Source organism: Euprymna scolopes, chromosome 3 (assembly GCF_053919585.1).
Source record: "Euprymna scolopes isolate OS-2025 chromosome 3, ASM5391958v1, whole genome shotgun sequence".
NCBI classification, from domain to species: Eukaryota; Metazoa; Mollusca; class Cephalopoda; order Sepiida; family Sepiolidae; genus Euprymna; species Euprymna scolopes.
Window position 1 is genome coordinate 48701057 of NC_136484.1, and position 20520 is coordinate 48721576.

The 20520-nt window shown below is 34.9% G+C and overlaps 1 protein-coding gene across 2 annotated transcripts in view; it reads right to left on the reverse strand.

The window, feature by feature from the left end:
- LOC145254843 (ras-related protein Rab-30-like) overlaps positions 1-20520 on the reverse strand; it is a 204852-nt gene that overhangs the window by 12686 nt on the left and 171646 nt on the right. For both annotated transcript variants that reach the window (XM_080113685.1, XM_080113695.1), the window contains exons 3-4: positions 14880-14963; positions 1755-1938 (exon numbers count right to left, since the gene is read on the reverse strand). In XM_080113685.1, the coding sequence (XP_079969811.1) occupies positions 1755-1938; positions 14880-14963 (268 nt within the window). The remainder of the gene's footprint in view (positions 1-1754; positions 1939-14879; positions 14964-20520) is intronic.

The following is a 20520-nucleotide window of genomic DNA, read 5'->3' on the forward strand; positions in this document are numbered from 1 at the left end:
TTTGTAAATTACAAAGTTTAGACGTGATTTGTGCTTAGTTTTAAAATCCTTTTGGTTTCTTTCTGTTTGCATATGTGGATGGGAATTTTATGACTATTAAAATGCATTTGATAAAAATATATGGCAATTAAGCTACATAGAATCTCCGCATTTCATCCCATTATGGAAGCATCAGGATATATACATTATATATATATATATATATATGAAACACATCTAAGATATTTATCTAAAAAATATGAGTGTGGACAGATTCTGTTTTTTAGTTATTGGAAGATAACTCATCGATGTGTGTGTGTGTGTATATATGATGATTGCAACGTCTTGTCAGACGAGTGGCACTCCCTCAGATACTTAAAGTCTATGAGCCCAAAAATTACTTCCATCGCCACAGGACCATTTTAATAGACTGAGGGAGTATCTATACACAGATGATGTTACAGAGTCTTAGCTTTATACGACAGCTAAGTCTCTCTCTCGGTTCAAAATATTGAGATCCAGCAACAAGCAAGAGCAAGATAGCCAGCAACAAGTTAAACTGCAGACCAGCTTAATGCGGGTACTGGTCTCCCGCTTTATGTTTTTGAAATCAGAGATTTGCTTCTCCTAGAAAGGTTGCCTTCACCACAGCTTATGGGAGCCCTCTCCACCCCAACACACACATACATACATACATACATACACACAAACAGACACGGTGCTAGTTGGCCATTGACCCCGAAAAAGGGTTCATTCGCCCTTTGGAAGGTCTTGTTTTTAATCCTTCAGGGAGACTAGCCACCCTCCTCACCAAACAAGTCTGGTAGGGAACCAGTTTAGTCGCCGGTGATCCGACCATGAGGCAGGTAGTACTGGGTTATATGGTACCAGTAGCATATGACATGACCTGATCTGTGTACACACACACACGTAAGTTATATTCCAATAACTAAAAAAACAGAATCAGTCCACACTCATATTTTTTATATAAATGTCCTAGATGTGTTTTGCTGTAGTGATGGAAAATATAGTTCATTGTGCCATCTTGTAACTCAGAGACAAACTGCCACAAACACACAAAATAAAAACGAAGGATAAGGAGAACGGAAATTCAAAAACTTGAAAACAATTACTAGAAGTGTGATATTTATAAGAAAGACCCTCTTTCTCTCTCGATATATATATCTATATATTTCCAATGAAGGAAAGATCTTACAAAGCCATTTTGAATATATATTACATATGCTGCTAAAAAATTTTCCCCACTCTTTATCTGTGCCTAAATCTAAACGTAGATTCCATGAGAAAAGCTTCTTTCTTAGAACTGCACGCCAGTGGAACTCTCTGCCGCTTGCCTGTTTCCCACCTGACTACAACTTGGACGTCTTCAAGTCCAACATAAACAAACTCCTGACAAACCGCCCCCTTAAGTAAGAAACTACTCTATCAAAACCCCCAATACTAATGATTACTACAATACTATCTCATTGATTACTGTACACGCAATAACCCTTATCCCTGAGTGGCCTTCGGGCCTTGATAAGTGGTGACCCCCATGTAAAAAAAAAGTACAGAGAAAAAGTTATGTTTCATTTTTTTAATTTATAAAAAAGAAAGTAGTAGTAGTAGTAGCAGCAGTAGTAGTAGTAGTAGTAGTAGTAGTAGCAGTATCAGTGTAAAACAAGGAACAATGATGCAAATAAGAGCAAAAAAATAGCATTTTAAATAGCACATAATTTTTAAAGGCAAACATAAAATCGATATGTTGTACTTACCAACTAAATAAGTTAACACTTTACTGTTAGTGTGTGTTTCTATTTCATTTATCCACTGGATAAGACTATCAAAGGAAGCCTGGCAACATACATCGTAAACAACTATGAGAGCATTAGCAGATCTGTAATAGGATTGAGTTATCGAGCGGAAACGCTCTTGACCAGCTGTATCCCAGATTTGAAGCTGAAATAATAGAAGAAGCAGCATTAGAAGATAAAAAAAGGAAACCATTCCCTTGTGGGATAAATTAAAAATTATGACTGAAGAACAGTAGAAAGTAAGAGGTCTCAAATGGATTCACATGAGTAAGTTACCTAGTTTTGATTATCGGGTAACATTTTTGTCAGCAGAACATTCTAATAACATTCAAGAACAAAAAGCTGTTTGAGGAGTTTAAGAGGTTAGTCGACCGAGAGATGTATGCATTGTGAAAACATAAGTGAAGACAGGAGACAAAGTGGTGTCAGAGAGAAAAAAGGGATTATGGCTAAGCAAGAGGCTAGACAGAAATAAACACAGATATATTGTGTGAAAAAAATGGGTTAACATATTTACAGAAATAGAAACAGCTTTCATATCTCTCTAACCAACAGCACAAGCAAGTCTAAACTGCAAGGACGATGTGGCAATAATTTGGTAGACCAAGTGGATGGCGGTGAAGAGAAATATAGTGAAATTATGAAAACAAATTTGTATAAATATTCTACAGGTTTTGCAATTGATTATATATATATATATATATATAGAGAGAGAGAGAGTGAGAGGGTGTCCACAAAGTCTGACTACATTATGTAGTATATATATATATATATATATATATATATATATATTCTTCAGAATAAAATTATCCAACAATCAACTGGTATGGAAACCTGTGATTATAAGTCTTACAAAATATTATTGGCAGTAATATTCTATAAGGACAATCCCATCTAAATAAAAATTGCTCAATATACAAGATAGAGCAAATATATTTTAGTAATTCACTAAATTTAAAAATTTATGACGTGAAATCGTTAAATTTCAAATCAAAAGATTTTTATTATTCTATGTAAGATACAGAATACATTTGAAATATTATAACTCCTTATCCTATAGGATTTCGATGTCTACCATCTCTTCAGAGAAAATACTAGCAAATAATTATAATGGTTTACACCTTACTTGCTAAAACCAGTAAGACATGGAAAATCACAATTAAAAGTTTTTTAAGCATTTAAGTATCATAGAGTAAGGGAAGTTAATGAAAAGGATATAGAATTTCACATCCAAATTGCATGGTAAAATCCGAAATAAAGGTCTTCGGTATCCGTGAAGTAATGGGATCCAATCTGTATTTTGAGTAATCCACAGCACAAGGTAACAGTCCGAAGTAGCCATATTTTCCTGGTTTCTTCTTTATTTATATAATGAGCGGTAAATAAATTATTATATATGTCCGGTGAATCTGTTTATTAATAAACATAAATTTAATGTTTTTACATAATTATAATATATGAGTTTCAAATTCCACTCCAAAATAACTTCGATTTGTGAATAAAATAAAATTAAAACGGTTTCTGCAGACAGGCAAAGCAAATGAAATAAGAACATGAACTGACATGAAAAATGAAATAAATAAATAAATGTATAATTCCAGGTTAATATTTCCCAGAGGTGAAGCAACCAATGAATTTTAACAAGATTCATATAAGAGTGCTAAATACTCAAGCAGGGCTAGATACACTTTTTATTTGTTTTATATAAGCATTATATGTCACTACACATTCATGAGCATGTTTCAGTCAGCCAGTTACAAGTAACTAAAAACCTCTTCAGGCGATATTGCTTATACAAAAGTAGAGGTCATAAAAAAAAATTGGAAAAAAAAATCGGAAAGCTTTTCTACATGTGTCTTAATATACTCTAGTTCGAATAACGTTACAATAATGACAGTTCAAAGCTTTTTATTTCGACTGACCACAATTTTTTTTTTTATATGAGCTGAAGTTCAACCCTCTAGGCTCAATGCATGTTTATATCATTCAAGTCATTTTGTTTTGTATTTTAATACTAATGTTTCACCACTTATCAAGGCCAAAAACCACTTGAAGGTAAGGGTTAATGAGATTTTTAATTGGATTATAAAACATTACTAAGAAAACATTGTGTCCTATGATTAAGATGGCATAATCAATATTTGTTTACATTAGACTTGTACTGGAAAAACTGACTCGTTTGTCAACTCTCGTTGTGACGTCACTCACGAGATATATTGTTTCCCCGCTTCCTCTTTTCATTATGCAGCATGTGGGTTTTAAGGATGAAGCATTATCAGTTACATCGGATCTTGCTTTTGGTCTAACCAATGTTGATATGTCTACTTTTACTACATTCCAGCTGATGTCCTCTGGTTAAAGTGCAGTGTTCAAAAAAAAAAGAAAAGAAAATCTAAATAAGTCTATAAGAATGCTCACATCATGCGCCATACAATTGCTTATGTCAGACAATACAAGAGTTGTAATGAATTTAAAAAATAAACGGCCAGATGATCAATTAATCACATTTAAGAAACACCAATGTACTCACATACGTAATAGCACCTCCCTCCCTTTACATTTTAACTCTTTCTGTCTATGGTAAGAGAAAGGAGAAATCATGATAGTGTCAGAGATACCAGATTAACAAAACTTTGGGAAAAATCCAGGAGGAATCAACATCAGGATTCATTCATGCCTGGAATTCCCAAATTGGTCACCCGTTTTTTTTTTTTTTCTTCATTTTCTTGTTCTCTTTCGGTGGAGGAGAAATCCTTCACGACTGAGACAATTTTTATTTTTGTACCTTTTCTCCACGTTAAAAAACGACCCTGGTGTCTAACTCTGTCCCGTGGGGAGGCATAGTAAATAGGTACTATCAGGGGAAACATCTACTGGGGTACTATGTAGGGATTAGGGCAGCGAGATGTTGGTTCACGTTGCACTTGAACTTATGCATGTCAGTACAGTTGGGGAAGCAGTGACCTGGAATGGAATTCCAAAGTCTAGCAGTTCTGGGGAAGAAACTACTGGAGTAGAAAGATCTTTTACATCTAGGGATCTCTACAGTGTGGAGGTGGGATTTTGCAGCTTGTCGGGTCTGTCGAGGGTGTTCACGTCGTGGGGGCACAAGTGCTTGCAGTTCTTCAGAGCATTCGCCATTATAATACTTGTAGAACAGGCAGAGGGATGCAACGTTTCGACGATGGGACAGAGGCTGAAGCTTAGATGCCAGTTTAGGGCCTATCAGATTTGCGACTCTCTTTTGAACCCTGTCAAGGAGCGAGAGACTAGTAGCCGATGCACCAGCCCAAATATGACAGCAATACTCCATACATGGGCGAATAGTGGCCTTATAGAGGTACAGGATACTTTCGGGTTTTAGAAGTTTTCTAGCACGGTAGAGAGAGCCCACCTTCCTCGCAGCGGCCCTGGCAATGCCCTCGATGTAATTGTTCCAACTCATGTTTCCTGTGAACGTTAGGCCAAGGAGCTTGAGAGACGTACTCTCAGATAAAGAGTCGTTGGCCATTGCTATAGGTGGTAGAGAAGGTTTCTTGTAATTATTGAATAAAACCAGTTTTGTCTTGGCGGCATTGAATGTGACCATCCATTTTTGTCCCCATTCCACTACTGATTGGAGGTCATCCTCTAGTGTTTCTGCCATTACTTTAGATATATGTTCATTTGTTTTCCTGTCGTGCCTGCTATAGAGTGTGGTGTCATCAGCATATATACCCATCTCAGAGGCAATTTTGTCGGGGAGGTCATTTATGAATATCAGGAACAGCAGAGGTCCAAGGATAGATCCCTGAGGCACTCCCGCATTTATATCATATTGTTTAGATGTACGACGTCGAGGACAACCTGGATTTTTCTCTTATCTAAGAAGGATTTAATTATGTTAAGTATTCTACCAGTGATACCGTATGATCTAATCTTCCTGAGGAGACCCTCATGCCATACCCTGTCAAAAGCCTTAGATATATCTAGAGCTACCGCTCTGCCCTCTCCCGCTTTGTCCAGTGAATGGTATATGCGTTCAGAGATTACAGTGAGGATGTCTGCCGTGGAACGGGCTTGTCTAAATCCATATTGTTGGTCAGTCAGAAGTTTAGCATCTGTAAGGTGCTGGACTAGAGCATGGTTAATTAAGGTCTCAAATATTTTGGCAAAAAGTGGGAGGAGGCTAATAGGGCGATAATTTAATGGGTCAGTTCTTACGCCAGAATTCTTGAATACTGGTACCACAGAAGCAGTTTTCCAACAGCCCGGAAAGCAAGATTCATTAAGGCATTTGTTGTAGAGTTTGGAGAGAACTGGAGCTACTTCGGCTGAGCACTTTTTTAATAGCACAGCTGGGATGAAGTCGGGTCCACATGCTTTTGAAGTGTCAAGGTTTTTTATGATAGCATGCACCTGAGCAGGGGTGATTATCAGATCATCTAGCGTGGCGTCTGTCCGCATAGGAAATTGAGGTAGGGGTGGTTTAGAGGGTCCAGTGTGGAGTTTGAGGCAAACCGACTGGCAAGCATGTTAGCCTTCTCGGTTGCTGAGCAAAGAACCTCGTGATTGTTGGTTAGTGGGGGAATTGTTGATTGTCCATTATTTACTACACTGTTGTAGATTTTCCAGGAGTCACGAGTTCCTAGTTTTTGTGCTTCGATGCGTTTTTTAGTGGTTTCCGTAAATTCCCTCTTAGCTGTCGCTATTTCTTTCTTAACGTTACTTCTAGCTTCTATGTACTTCTGTCTGTTTTAACTGGACTTATGTCGGTTAAACCTGTGGAATGCATGCTGCCTTTGAGCAATGGCAGTTGCGCAAGTCGAAGTAAACCATTGGGGAGAGTGGGGCTTGCTATAGAATTTCCGCATGGGAACATGCGCTTCGATTGCAGTTTTGAACCATTCAGTGGTCTCGGTTGCACACTGTTCAGCAGGAAGAGAAAAAATATTTCCCCATGGGGCGTCTCTGATAAGATCTCTGATGGCTTCCCAGTCAGCCTTTTTATAATATCTCGTTGTTTTGAGCACTGGCTCTTCAGTTTTGGGTCTAGAGTTTAGGGCGATTTCAACCATTATCACCGCATGATCAGCGTTCCCAAGTGGGCTGTCGGCTTTCGTTACACAATCATCAGGAACTGTGGTCAAAAACAGATCTAATAGTGATGCGTGTTGTTCTTCCTGATCAGGGAAACGGGTTGAAAATGTAACAATTTGCAATAGGGAGTGAGATACAGAGAAGCTATGAGTTGCGTGTAAGTAGAGAATCCAAGCCAGTTTTTGTGATGGACATTAAAGTCGCCAAATACATGTACTTGGGCGCTAGTGTCGAAGGAGAGTGCTGTGTCTATGCTGTCAGATACTTTGTTTATTATGGTGCAGTCTTGGGTCAAGGGAGAGCGGTAGAGAAAGTAAAAGTAGCTAATGTTGTGTTGCATGATTAGTCTAAAGCACATAAAGGCTTGATCATCCGTTTCTAGGTTTTTTTCTCTAGTCAAGGGAAGGGTATTACGAATGTAAACTCCAAGTCCGTGCATATGTCTGTCAGAGTCCTTACGGCAAAGTGGGAGATATCCAGGCATGTTAAAGTAGTTAGAGGGGATGGAGGAGTGTAGGTTAGTCTCACTTAGTGCTAAGATATCCGGGGTATTTGTTAGGAGAAATGCTTCAACATCAGCTTTTTAGTAATGATCAGGTTAAACGTTGCTTAACTTCAGTGATCTGACAGGAACCGGTGTGTCAACATCATTATGCCTTATAGTAATAATCCTGTGTGAAAGATGATCACCCACTTTCTGACCAGATAGTGTTTTAATTCTCACAGAGCATGGAAATGCATATGAAATGCAAAGCGACATCACCAGTAAGGAAAAAGAAAAAAAAAAACTATAAAAAGGAGAGATCGCATTAGAGATGTGGAGGACGTTTGAGAAGACAGGTCAGAGAGAAGAAGCATGATCACGTTTGATTCGAGAAAGTACCCCAAAATAAATTTTGTTGTTACAAGAAAAAGTGAATCGAGTTATTACTTGTCTTCTATTCGTTTGCGACGTTGAGTCAACATGTGTAAACATTACATAATGACATGCATCCCTTTTAGTTAACTATTAGCTGTACCTATGCTCTTGTTTTGTTTTGTTTTTTTGAGGGAGGAGGCTAGAATTCAAACTTTTATTCAATCTTATTTTTTTTCCAATATATTATGGAGGAAACATATACAGGACCTTGCTGTGCAAAATTAAAACTTACCTGCTACAAAGAAACCTTTTTAGTGCAGTATGATAGATTTTTAAAGATATATCGCCTGCAACAACAAGAACAAGCTGATTGTAGGATGAAACTAATGTTTTCTCTTGAAGGGCACAGCGAGGGCTGAATGTTTCAGGTTTAGGAGGTTATGATGGAGGCTCAAGGCGACTTCAAGTGAGTTGTATTCGGCAAAAGATCCTCAGGGGTCGATCTTTGGACAATTATTAATCCTGATATTTATAAACGACCTCCCTGATAATATTGTGTCCAAGATGGGTATATTTGCTGATGATACAATGCTCTATAATATGCATGAGGAAAGAACGGATGTATATAAATCTAAGACAATGGCAGAATTGTTAGAAAATGACCTCCAGACTATAGTGGAATGGGGCCATAAATGGATGGTAACATTTAATGCTAGTAAAATTAAGCTGCTCTCCTTTAACAATTACAAGACGCCTCTCCAACCCCCTATACCCATGACAAATAGCACTACCTGAGAATTCTACCTTCAAACTCCTCGGCTTAACATTTGTGGGCAATATGAACTGAAACAAATACATAGAGAACATTGCAAAGGCTGCTGCAAAGAAGGTGAGTTCCCTCTATCGTGCTAGAAAACTATTCACACCTGAGAGTATCCTGTACCTTTACAAGGCCACCATTCGCCCATGCATGGAGTATTGTTGCCACATCTGGGCTGGTGCATCTCCCTCTTAGATAAAGTCCAAAAAAGAGTTGTCAATCTAATCGGTCCCACTTTATCAACTAAGCTCAAGCCTCTGTCCCATCACCGCAGTGTTGCATCACTACAAATATTTTAATGGAATGTGTTCTGATGAACTTGTTTCACTTGTACCACCTTGACGTACATATTCCAGACAAACCCGCTTAGCAATAAGATCTCACCCCTTCACTGTTGTTGTCCCTAAATGCCAGAAAGCTTTCTATTCCAATAGTTTCTTCCCTCGAATAGCTAGACTTTGGAATTCCCTTCCTGCTGCCTGCTTCCCTGGATGTACTGATATGCAGAAGTTTAAATGTAACATAAACAAATATCTTGTTAATCTTTCCTAGACATGGCCCCAAATAGTAGCCCCTTACGTCCAAGTGGCGATATGCTTTGTAAGGGGTGAACATGAGTAAAAAAAAAAAAAAAAAAAAAAAAAAAAAAAAAAAAAAAAAAAGATGTGCACTTCAAATTTTAATACGTCAATCATTAACCAAGATATAACATTCTTTTTTGTCTTCTCTAAAAAGTGTTGAATTTACTCTGAACACCCTATCTAAATAGTTCTTACTAGCGGAACCTGTGGAAATTCCACGAAGGACTGATTCATATGTAATATATTGATGTTGGCATTCTGTAGACATTCAGCATAAATGAAGACACTGATATTATTGTAGCTCTTTTGTTAAAACTGCAAAAGTATTTATCCAAGCTAACAGAGACGCCCGGTGTAGCCAAATTATAAAGTATGCTTAAATATGATATTTTAATTCTTGCAGATTTTGTATATATTATCATAAAGTTAATGTTTTATCGATTTTTATGTATTATAAAGTTGCAATTTCAAAAATAAAAAAAACATTTCTATGACTTGAGTTCATCAACTTGAATCAAAACCGAATTCCAAACTTTAAATCCTAAGTGCCATCAGCTATAATTGAAACTGAAACCAAAACTTATGAAGAATTCTTGATAAAATTATTTAAAAAAATAGATTATTTTGGTGCCATTAGCTATAATCGAAACCAAAACTTATGAGGAATTCTTGGTAAAATTATTTATAAAAAATAGATGACTTGAGTGCTATCAGCTATAAACGGAACAAAAACCAACTTTATGAAGAATTCTCAGTAAAATTAATCATAAAAAAATTAAATGACTTGAGTGCCATCAGCTATAATCGAAACCAAAACATTTGAAAAATTCTTTGTAAAATTATTTATTACAAGAAATGGAAGTACATAACAATTAAACGACCCAAATGTAAGCATGACAGAAAATAACACATGCGCTATCGTATTAATATATAGATTATATATTTATTTTTCTAAAGTTATTCATACATTAATCATGTCTGTCATTTATACTTGTGTACATAATAAATTAGTAAAATATTCTTATAGTCAATCACTTTTACATGTCAATTAATTAATCATGAACCATTAATTTATCAACACTGAAATTTCCATTTTTGTATAATTATTTTATTTTATTTATTTTTTATTTTTTTTTACAAATAGGTCACCGCTTATCAAGGCTAAAAGCCACTCAAGGATAAGGATTAATGAAATGGATAGAAAATTAGTTGAATGATGAACAATAGGAGAAGATGAAAAATAATGAATGCAATGAACAAAATTCGATTACTTATAAAGATGGTTTATGATAAATGAGTTTGTTTTTTTTGTTATTAATACCATGGAAAGTAGGAATCAATATTCCAGAGATTTATTTATTTAATCTGAGTATTTAGTGATGAAATGCTACTTTCTTTCTTTGTTTTTATAATAAAAATCGCTCCAGACAAGGCATGAAATCACTTGATGTAAGGAACTTAAAAAAAACAGGTATTATATACTTCAAGGTCAAAATTAGCCAACAATAAATGTTGTATAAACAGATTCCAACCCAGAAAACTGTACTTCTTTTCCTTTTGTCAAAAACATCACTCATAGAATGTGAGAACTAAAGGACAAAATAAGGAAACCGAGAGTTACGATACTGATAAGGTCCACTTTCCATCTATTCTCCTTAAAATCTTATGCATGACGGACCAATTAAAATGCTATTATTTTAAATTTGGTGTGACATACTAACTAGTTAATATCTTAAATAAATATTCCAGTTTTCTTCCCAAAATTCACAAAAGATCTTAAAATTAAATATTTAAAATTAATTTCATTTTCACGTTCCATCAGTATTTAAATATATGCTTAAAGTTTGATAATAATGTACAAATTAAAAAATAGGAAAAATATTTCTGATTCGGATTATTTGATCTTATCTTGGATGTTATTCTCACAGATGCATCTTGTCCGGAATCTATATAAAATTTCCAACTGAACCACCAGCAATGACCAGATGGAAGTCTTCACTTTTATTTAGTATTGCTTATAGTGAGGATTGAACTTTCTATCTCCAGAACAATCAATTAGTTTTTAAGTGATACTTTTATCCATTGTATCATGTATCTATTTCTATGCACAATTTATTTCCCTTGAACAAATTAGTCGTTGTTAAATTTTAATAATAGACTACATAATCATGTTAATACACCAATTCTCATTAAATTACCAAAGTTAAACAGTGTTGAATCTGATCAGTACTAGAAAGGTGACCCCTTCCTGCAAAAACTAACATGATCCGGAACGGAGTTGAAGTGGCGTTGAGTTCTCCTCCTTTGTTAGAATTCATATTTCACATTTATCTTCTTTGTAATCTACAAAATTTCAGTACTCCATATTGGATGTTTTTTTATGACCAGTTTTTATTTACCATTTCACATGAATCAATTTATTTGATATAACTAAGTCAAATCTAGATTGAGATTCATTAACTCAAGATAGATAAAAAATAAACCAACTGTTTCATTAAAAACAATTTGGGTATTATGAACGATGATTCAGTTTATTTTTTTCAATGTTATTTATTAAAAGAATAATTTCTCAGTTTTCCGAGAATCAATTTGATATTTTATGGGTAACGAATTGGACAATTCATAAGATACACTTGAAACATTTAAAAAATTAGAAAAACAGAGGCAAATGGAAATAAACACAAACAAAATCACTGATATTGTAAAAAAAAAAAAAATGTGAAAATAGAGATTACGTAACTGAGATTGTGAATTACAAAATCTATCATTTGGGTATTTTTAATGTTTTGTTCTGGCAAATAGGGCCTGCTGCACTGGTGAGCAGGCTTCTTTTTTTTTTTTTTTTTTTTGTCAGAATGAGGTATGGGTTGGTTTGGTCCTAGGAGTTTCACCTCCTAGGCATTACTTCTTCCTTTTATTAGTGGGAATATTGCCAATTACCTGAGACGTCACTATTGTAGAATGATAACAGGTTTGTTTTCAACTGTTTTTGTATCTGACCAAAACGCTCTCTTAGGAGATCTGGTTTCTGACACTTTCTATCAATTTGTTTTAAGATAATAAAAGAAACAAAAGAACGTATTTCCCAGAACTGTCTAAATTTGTAATTACTGATTTATTTTAAATTATTTTATTTGCAATCATGTAGATTAAACACATTTTCAGATTATAATTTTTTTAACAATGTTTAAGAAGAGATAAGGGGCAGTTTTTCTTGTTAATTCAATACAAGACTTTTCAGCTATTTTGATATTTTTTGCTTATAAATGAAAGAAAGAGGAATCATATTTAAAAAAAAACAAACTGGAAAGGCAAGAATATAAACCCCTCCCCTTCCTTCCATTTACAAACCACAAAATGAAAATGGCTAAAAAGTTATATTCATATGAAAATTGAAAGAAAAAAAAAAATTATACATTTCTAAAATTAGAGTGAGATTCCATTATCTCTGATATACAAAGTTATTTTATTAGATTTTAAAAGAAACTTTAGCTGACAAACCAAACTTTGCTTCTGACTATCCAATTTTAATTTATTATTGTTGTACCATGTTATTGACAATATAACAATTTCATACATAAAACATAATCACATTAACACTGATTCCCATTAGACCACCAAAGTTAAGCAATGTTGAGCGTGGCCAGTACTAAAATGGTTGACCATTTTGGAAACCCAAGTGCTGTATATGCTATCTATTATCTCAGCATTTTTTCCCAACTGTCTTGGACTTCTCCTTGCCACTGGAATCAAGCAGTGTTGATGCAACAAATGTGTGATTAGGGATTACACAATCCTTGCTTCACAATCACACATGCAGGCACTCTTACAGGAGGTATTATATTGTCTCTCAAAACTTAAAAATACTTCACTAGAATTTATTTCTTAAAATACATACTCTGATTCAAGCCACTAATAATAGGAAACATTTTCAAATAATCATCTAAAAATAAAAATCAGCAAGGGGAATCACTCATTTTTAATGGTAGAATATAACAATAGTTGTCTCTGTTGTAGCTCTAAGCTTATTTCTTTTTATGTTTATAAAGCATACAACACCATTTTTGACTTTGTTACTCCTACCAAGCATAATGGAATTTTAATAAAACTTCATTTTATAAGGAAAAATAAAGGAAGGATTGTGAAGCGAATTCGGAAACAAGACTTCACTGATAATTTTTGTAAATACGATTTTGCTGTGCACATTTTTAAAAAAAATTGATAACCCTTCATTAAATGAATAAATTATATCGTTTTTGCCTGTTTCATGCCTTTTCTTTTGAGAAAGTCATAAACATCTAGGAAAAAATATTGATCTGTCTGTGCATGTCAGTTGTGTGGATTTCTTTGTGTTCCATATAGACGTCTTCTTCATTTGTCTATGCATTTCATCAAATTTTCACACGCATGCACACAAACATAGTTTTTTTTTTTTAAATATAATTATCCACTGACACGTGTTTCATCATCTACGTAGACGATGAAACATGTGTCAGTGGATAATTATATTTTAAAGACAATATACATGCCACTCCTCATATAGGAGTACCAAATTGATTAAAGGGAAAGTTATTCCCAACTCACATTAAGGTAAAAATGCACTTTCGTAAATAATTGAATTCATTCAAAATGTATTGCAAAAAAAACAAAAAAAAAAAACAAATAATATATATATATATATATATATATATATATATATATATATATATATATAACCTGGAGAGAACTTGAACGCCTACTAGACACTATCCTCAAGTGTCTATCCATCTACCAATCATTTAATAATGTAGAACAATTCTTTTCTATATCAAAATTTTTATATCTAACTTACTTTAAAAGTGTGTTAAAAACAGGTTCAAGTTTATGGGGATGCACCTCTAAAATGGTAAAGTTTACAAAAAGGATAATAGTAAAATGAAACAATTTAGTATTCATAGTTACAATCAATATTTAAAAGTGAACCTAGTCATGATGCAATCAGTGCAACCCCCACCCTCTCCACAAAGTTTTAGGAAATGACAAAAAAAAAGAGGGAATAAGTTGATCAGCAAAACAAAGGTATAGGAAGTGAGGTTAGTAGAAAAACAATGAAGAGGAAGTTGTTCAGCAAGACACACAAAAATAGTTAAAATAGGATTGTTAATCAAGGTGTGACAGTAACTGAAACAAAGGACCAGACATAGAGGTCAATATATTTTTCTTTATCTTTTTGTTGTTTTTTTTTTACAACAGTTAGGGACAGTTTTCAGTTTGTAACAGTGCATGGCAGGTTGTGGCTCAGAGCAGAAAGAGATGAGCTGACGATAAAGAGGCCTCGACAGACGACTGTTAATGCTTAGAAGCTTGATGTCACACACAAACCCAGAGCCTAACTGATAACTATGGAATGGTCCAAAGTTTGTGTTTTCTGCGTTGGAATCTTGAGTTTTATTTTTTGTCTTTTTTTTTTTATGTTTGTGAACCCGTGCTCGCTTTCAGTAGACACCAATGTGAGAGACGATAACACTGCCAGAATAAGAAATGAAGATGAGATAAAAGAGAAGACTATGGAAACAGCATTTGATCGCATATAATTGACTGAAAAATGTCAAATTACCACAAATAACATAGCACGTGAGAGAGACAAGTTTTGAAGGCTTTCAAAGAAAATATTTGAATGAGGATTTTATTGTATTCGTTGATTAGTACATCACGACATTTGTAACTGATGGAAGATAAAGATTTTGAGTAAAATCAATGTTCATTACCTTTACTTTGTCACCGTCTATCTCGACACTCTTTATCATGAAATCGACACCAATTGTTGCACCTTGGCCGGGTGGAAACAGGCCCTAAAAAACATGAAAGTTATATCAACTCAGAAATGGAAAGAAAAGGCATTTATTTTTATACATTCATAGATTTTCAAGGAGCAATTAAATTATCAATTACAAATGATGCAAAAATATCTGTACACAAATTGCTGCAAAGATTTATCAAAACACTGGCGAAAACTAACTAGTTATACCAACCCAAATTTAATTATTCAAATTTCATTAACATCGTTGTAGTTTCCTTTTTTTGGTTTTTGCATATTTTTGAATTTATATACAGAAATAAATAAATTTATAATTTTTATTGTTTACTTCAATAAATATTGGATGAATACAAAATGTAAAAAATAATGTCTATGCGAGAAACGCAGAAAGTGGTAACATAGTTATACCAATATATAGAAAGGATGATTATGTAAAGGGAATAATGCCATTTTTAACAATCAAGTGAAAATATTAGTTATCTCCCTTACATTTAATATTTGCTAATCTTAAAAAACATCTTGATACTGTTCTTTTAGGTCATTTAAATTTGCCTCCACTGTAACAATCCTCCCAGATGAAATAATTTTTTGTAAAGAAACTGAAGTGAAAGACATTATTTTCTTGCTTTCGATATAATAGAAGGGTGATGAAGACAAATTGTCTTGTCAGAATCAAATATCAATATATCAGATGCATTGCCATTTAGGTCTGACTTTAAATATTTTATTAACTTAATTTTATATATTAGATAAAATATTTAAAGTACATTTTTGATTTATTTCAATAGGTTAACTTATGTCTGTTTTCAAGCTTAAATAGTAATTAGAGTAAAGTTTTAAAAAAGTAAACTGCATCCCCTCTTTTCGATTGTCTAGCCTTAATTTAAACTTACGTCACTTCTGGTTTGACGATGGACGCAACAGCGAACACATCACTTTTTTTTTCACATTCTTTTCCTCCTCCTCGGTATAGGTTCGAGCCAGCCTGCCTACTACCACTTTTTTTTTTTTTTTTTTTTTTTTTTTCGCTCAACACACATTTCCAACCACCCGGGCAACACCGGGCACCCAGGCTTATATATATATATATATATATATATATATATATATATTTCATTTGTTTGTTTTTAATATTCTTGAAATGGCTATACAGAAACTTTGACCGCTTCAAATTCAAACTTCAGCCATACTTCCAGAAACAAAAAAGCTCCCCCCCCCCCGACTAAAAAAACGTAAATCAAAAAAGCCCCCGCCCCATAAAAAGCCAAATTGAAAATTTCCTTTATTTACGAAAAACAAAGAAAAGCCAGTGAAAAAAGTGTCTTTACAAAAAATTAAAAAAAGAAAATAAAAACATTATGCACAAAATTTTTTTTTTTTTTTTTTTTTTTTGGGTCGTTTGGGCATCCGCTACTATTTTTATTGAAACAAAAGTTGTTTTGATTTATTTTTATTTATCTATTTATTTTTGGGGGGAGGGAGGAGTTCTTTTTAATGCACGGACAACAAAATGTGCTCAATATCCAGAGAATAGAGAATGTTTTCAAAGCACGTAGCTGTAGGAATTCCAGAAATTTTTCTATGTGATGGCAAATTAGTTTTTAAAGGATTTTAATACCATTTTTATATCTTTATTATTAAAAGGTAAATTCTGTGTGTGTGTGTGTGTGTGTGTGTGTGTGTGTGTGTGTGTGTACAAACTGAGGCATGTTTGTAAAATTTTCTATATTCCATCTCTTGACACGTGCAACCAGAGTGTTCGAACAAAGCTTGAGCACAACTTGCAGGTGATTTTCTTTTCTTTCACACTTTTGACTTTGGCAGGTTTTGTATAAATTAACAAAGAGAACACTTTTCTTGGCACAAGTAGTTTTCTAGCATGGATACACGACTGTTTTCCTATTTGTTCAACTTTGGGAGGTCATATATGCCGCATGTCCAATTCAAGACTCCTAAAACAGGTCCTCTACGGTAAACTGTCCAAAGGAAAAAGACCCGCAGGAGGACAGCCGAAACAGTTCAAGGACAATCTAAAGGTCTCACTCAAAAAGTGAGGTTTGTATCTTAACTCATGGGAAAAACTAACCCAAGACAAGTTCCTGGCATACCGCAACTCACAAAGGAACTACAATTGCTAGATCCTTACACAATGAAGAACGCAAGACATTAAAAAAGAGCGAGCAGTCAACACCTTTGATACAGAATTATTCCACAGGTGTCCAACATACAGGAAATACTTCAGAGCTCAAATCAGTCTCGAACCTACAGAACAATTGCATGATCATCTTCACAAGCGGTGCACAAATGTCATGTTGGCATACAAACGCCATTTTCATTTTAATCATCAACAATAATAGCATTCAATCATTTGTATGTAGGACTGGAGAGGGTGGGGGGCAAGATATTCAACATTATAGATGATCCCAAATAGCAATTTTGATTGTCTGTTGCTAGTTTCCAAGGATTAAAACAGTTAATTACAACGGAAATTGCTTGGTATCATTTTCTTTCTTTTTTTTTTTTTTGTTTGATTTTGTGAATGAATGCAGGGATGAAAATGAAACTGGTGATTATGAAAGAGCAAAAATTTAGTTTTTATTACACGGCCAGACTTTCACCTGCTGAAGTTCAAACTCAATAAATTTAAGTCATTTCTTAAAAAAAAAAAAAAAAAAAAAAAAAGAAGCTCAATTGTCATATTATAATCTACTGGTGTTAGCTATTTTTTTTTTTTAATAGAAATCATGGAAATCACTTCAGACAAGGCATGAAGCCACTTGATGTAAGAAGCTAAAAAAAGATACTACTTCAAAGTCAAAAACTAACCAACAATAAGTATTAGATGGATTTTGACCCAGAAAACAGCAATTCTTCCCCCTTTGTCACAAACATTGCTGATGGGATGTGAATACCAAAGGACAAAATAAGGGAAGCGAGAGTTAGGAAGCTGCCAAAAGGTCTACTTTCTACTCGCCTGATTTGTTCTCAACTAAAACTAAAATATATGATACTGAATTTAATATATAGTACTGCAAATAATGGGGTGGCGAGGATTATTTTTATTTTATTCTATTTTTTTTCTTGGTCATAATGCGTATATGGATATTGAGCTTTGCTTTCAATTTACAATTTAGAACTAGATCACTACCTTTGCAAGTAAATTCAACCAGCAAAAATCGGAAGTCTCTTTTCATCCTAAATGCTAAGCCATTCGCCACAAAAAGAAAAGCCGAAGTTCAATTATCACATTATCTTCTACTGATGCTGTCTGAGAAAATTGAAGAAACCAAGAATCACAATACACAAAAGTACACTGACCGGAACGGATTTTTTTTTACAAATGAACAGAAATGCATTATGGTGGAATTTCCTTTCATTATGAAACCAAAGTGTGTACGTGTGGTGTGAGGGTACTCACTGACTTGTTTACTTGGCCATAATGTGTGTGTTGGAGGGGAGTGGGCTTCGTTTTTAATTTACACTCTAGGACTCTACTCTAAGTCTATTCCTCCGAACTGCTAAACTTTGGAATTCCCTCTCTGTTTCTTGCTTCCCTGACTGTACTAACATGTAGAAATTTAAATGTAATCAAAGATCCCGTTACTCAACTCCCCTTGGTCCCCTTACGTCCACTCCAAGTAGCAATATGCTTTGTTTGGGGTGCAAAAAGGATTTTACCGATTCTTATTGCAAAATGAAATATATGTAAAATGACGAGAAGTGCAACAGTAATAAAACAACAAAATATAATTCTGTATACATTTGTAAATATGTAGATGCATATTCTTATGAGAAGAGTATAAGATTAAGAAACACACACGTAACTAATGGAGACTGGCAGTGTTTTAGATGTTATGTAACAACTAAAGTTATCAACATCTGTTGGATGTTTTTACAACTTATGACAACGGATGGACAAAGGAAAGTATGTATAGCAACCCAATTAAATGTATTAGCATAAATGCTACACACACATATATATATATACACACACGACGGGCGTGCAATAAGTAATGCCCCTGCCCCTGACCCACTTCCCATAGCAGTAGAGCAATGAAACTTGGCACAGTTATTAGTCTTTCTCTACATAGGAACCACTCAGAGTTATGCATTTCTCCCATCGTTTGATGCAGCTCTGGAGACCGTTTTTGTAGAACACCCCAGGTTGGTCCTCCAACCACGACGTGACTTCAGAAATCAAGGCTGCATCATCTGGGAAACGCTTTCCCTTCAAAAACAACTTCATGGCTGGGAAGAGGTGAAGGTCAGAGGGTGCAAGGTCAGGAGAGTAGGGAGGATGGGGAAGGATTTCATAACCACACGCCCGTGCTTCTGATCTGGTAACATGTGAGTTGTGGACCAGAGCGTTGTCCTACAGGAGGAGGGTACCTTTGCTGATCTTGCCCTACCTCTTGATTTTGATAGCTTCCCTTAATTTTCTGTAATTGTGGTACCCTTTGCCAGGAAATCTGTCATCACTACTCCGTCCTGGTCCCAGAAAACTGAGCATGACCCTTGCCTTCTTTGGAGGTGGTGAGTTCAAGTGCTTCCACTGCATTGACTGGGCTTTGGTCTCTGGATCATAGTGATGGACCCAGGTTTCATCCTGTGTAATCAGTTTTTTGAAAAACTTTGACTCATCTTCTTGGCACATCTCCAAATTCATCCTCCAGCACTCAACACATTCTCGCTTCTGGAATGGTGTGAGCAACCTGGGAATCCATCTGGTAGACACCTTATGCATATGGTCATGAATGATAGTTTCCACAGACCCTGTACTAATCTTGACATCTTGGGCTATTTGGCGAATAGTAATGCGCCGATCTTCCAAAATGGCTGCCTCAACTTGGACAGATGCCTCATCAATGGCAGAAGGGGGGGGGCAGGTCTGGGAGTTGTTTCCACAGACTTCCGGATATGTTTGAATTCACGATGCCAGTGTTTTATAAGGTCATATGATGGTGCACCATAAGTTTCTTTCATTTCATCAAAAGTCTCCTGTGGTGTGCGTCCTTTCAAATAAAAAAACCGGATCACTGCTCGACATTCAACAGGTTCCATTTCACACCTGACTCAGTTCAAACACCTGTAAAACAGAAACCACAATTAGTTTAGAGCTGTAATTTGCCACATAACACGTAGAGATATAAATCAGTGCACATGCAAAATTTCAGCTAGATCAGACAACTGGAAGTGGGTCAGGGGCATTACTTATTGTACGCCGCTCGTATTATAGATAAGTTGATTCATTTACTATTTTGAAGGAGGTTAAAATCTAAAATCTAGTCATTTAACTGTATATAAGTGAGAAAGTGTGTGTGTGTTTGTGTGTGTGAGAGAGGACAACTCTCAACCTATATACTCAATGAGTTTTTCATCTACAGACTTGAAATTTGGTATATCTTAATCAGTTTTCATCTGGAAAAAAAGGGCTGCTAAGGAGTCCAAATTGAAAAACTGGTATTAGGGATAATCAGATATTTATCTATCAACTGTTTCACGACTGCGCATGTGTGAATCATTCACATGACAGTTTCCTTATGTTAAAGCTGGCCTAATGGTTATCGTACTTGAATCAGTGTTTAGGTTTA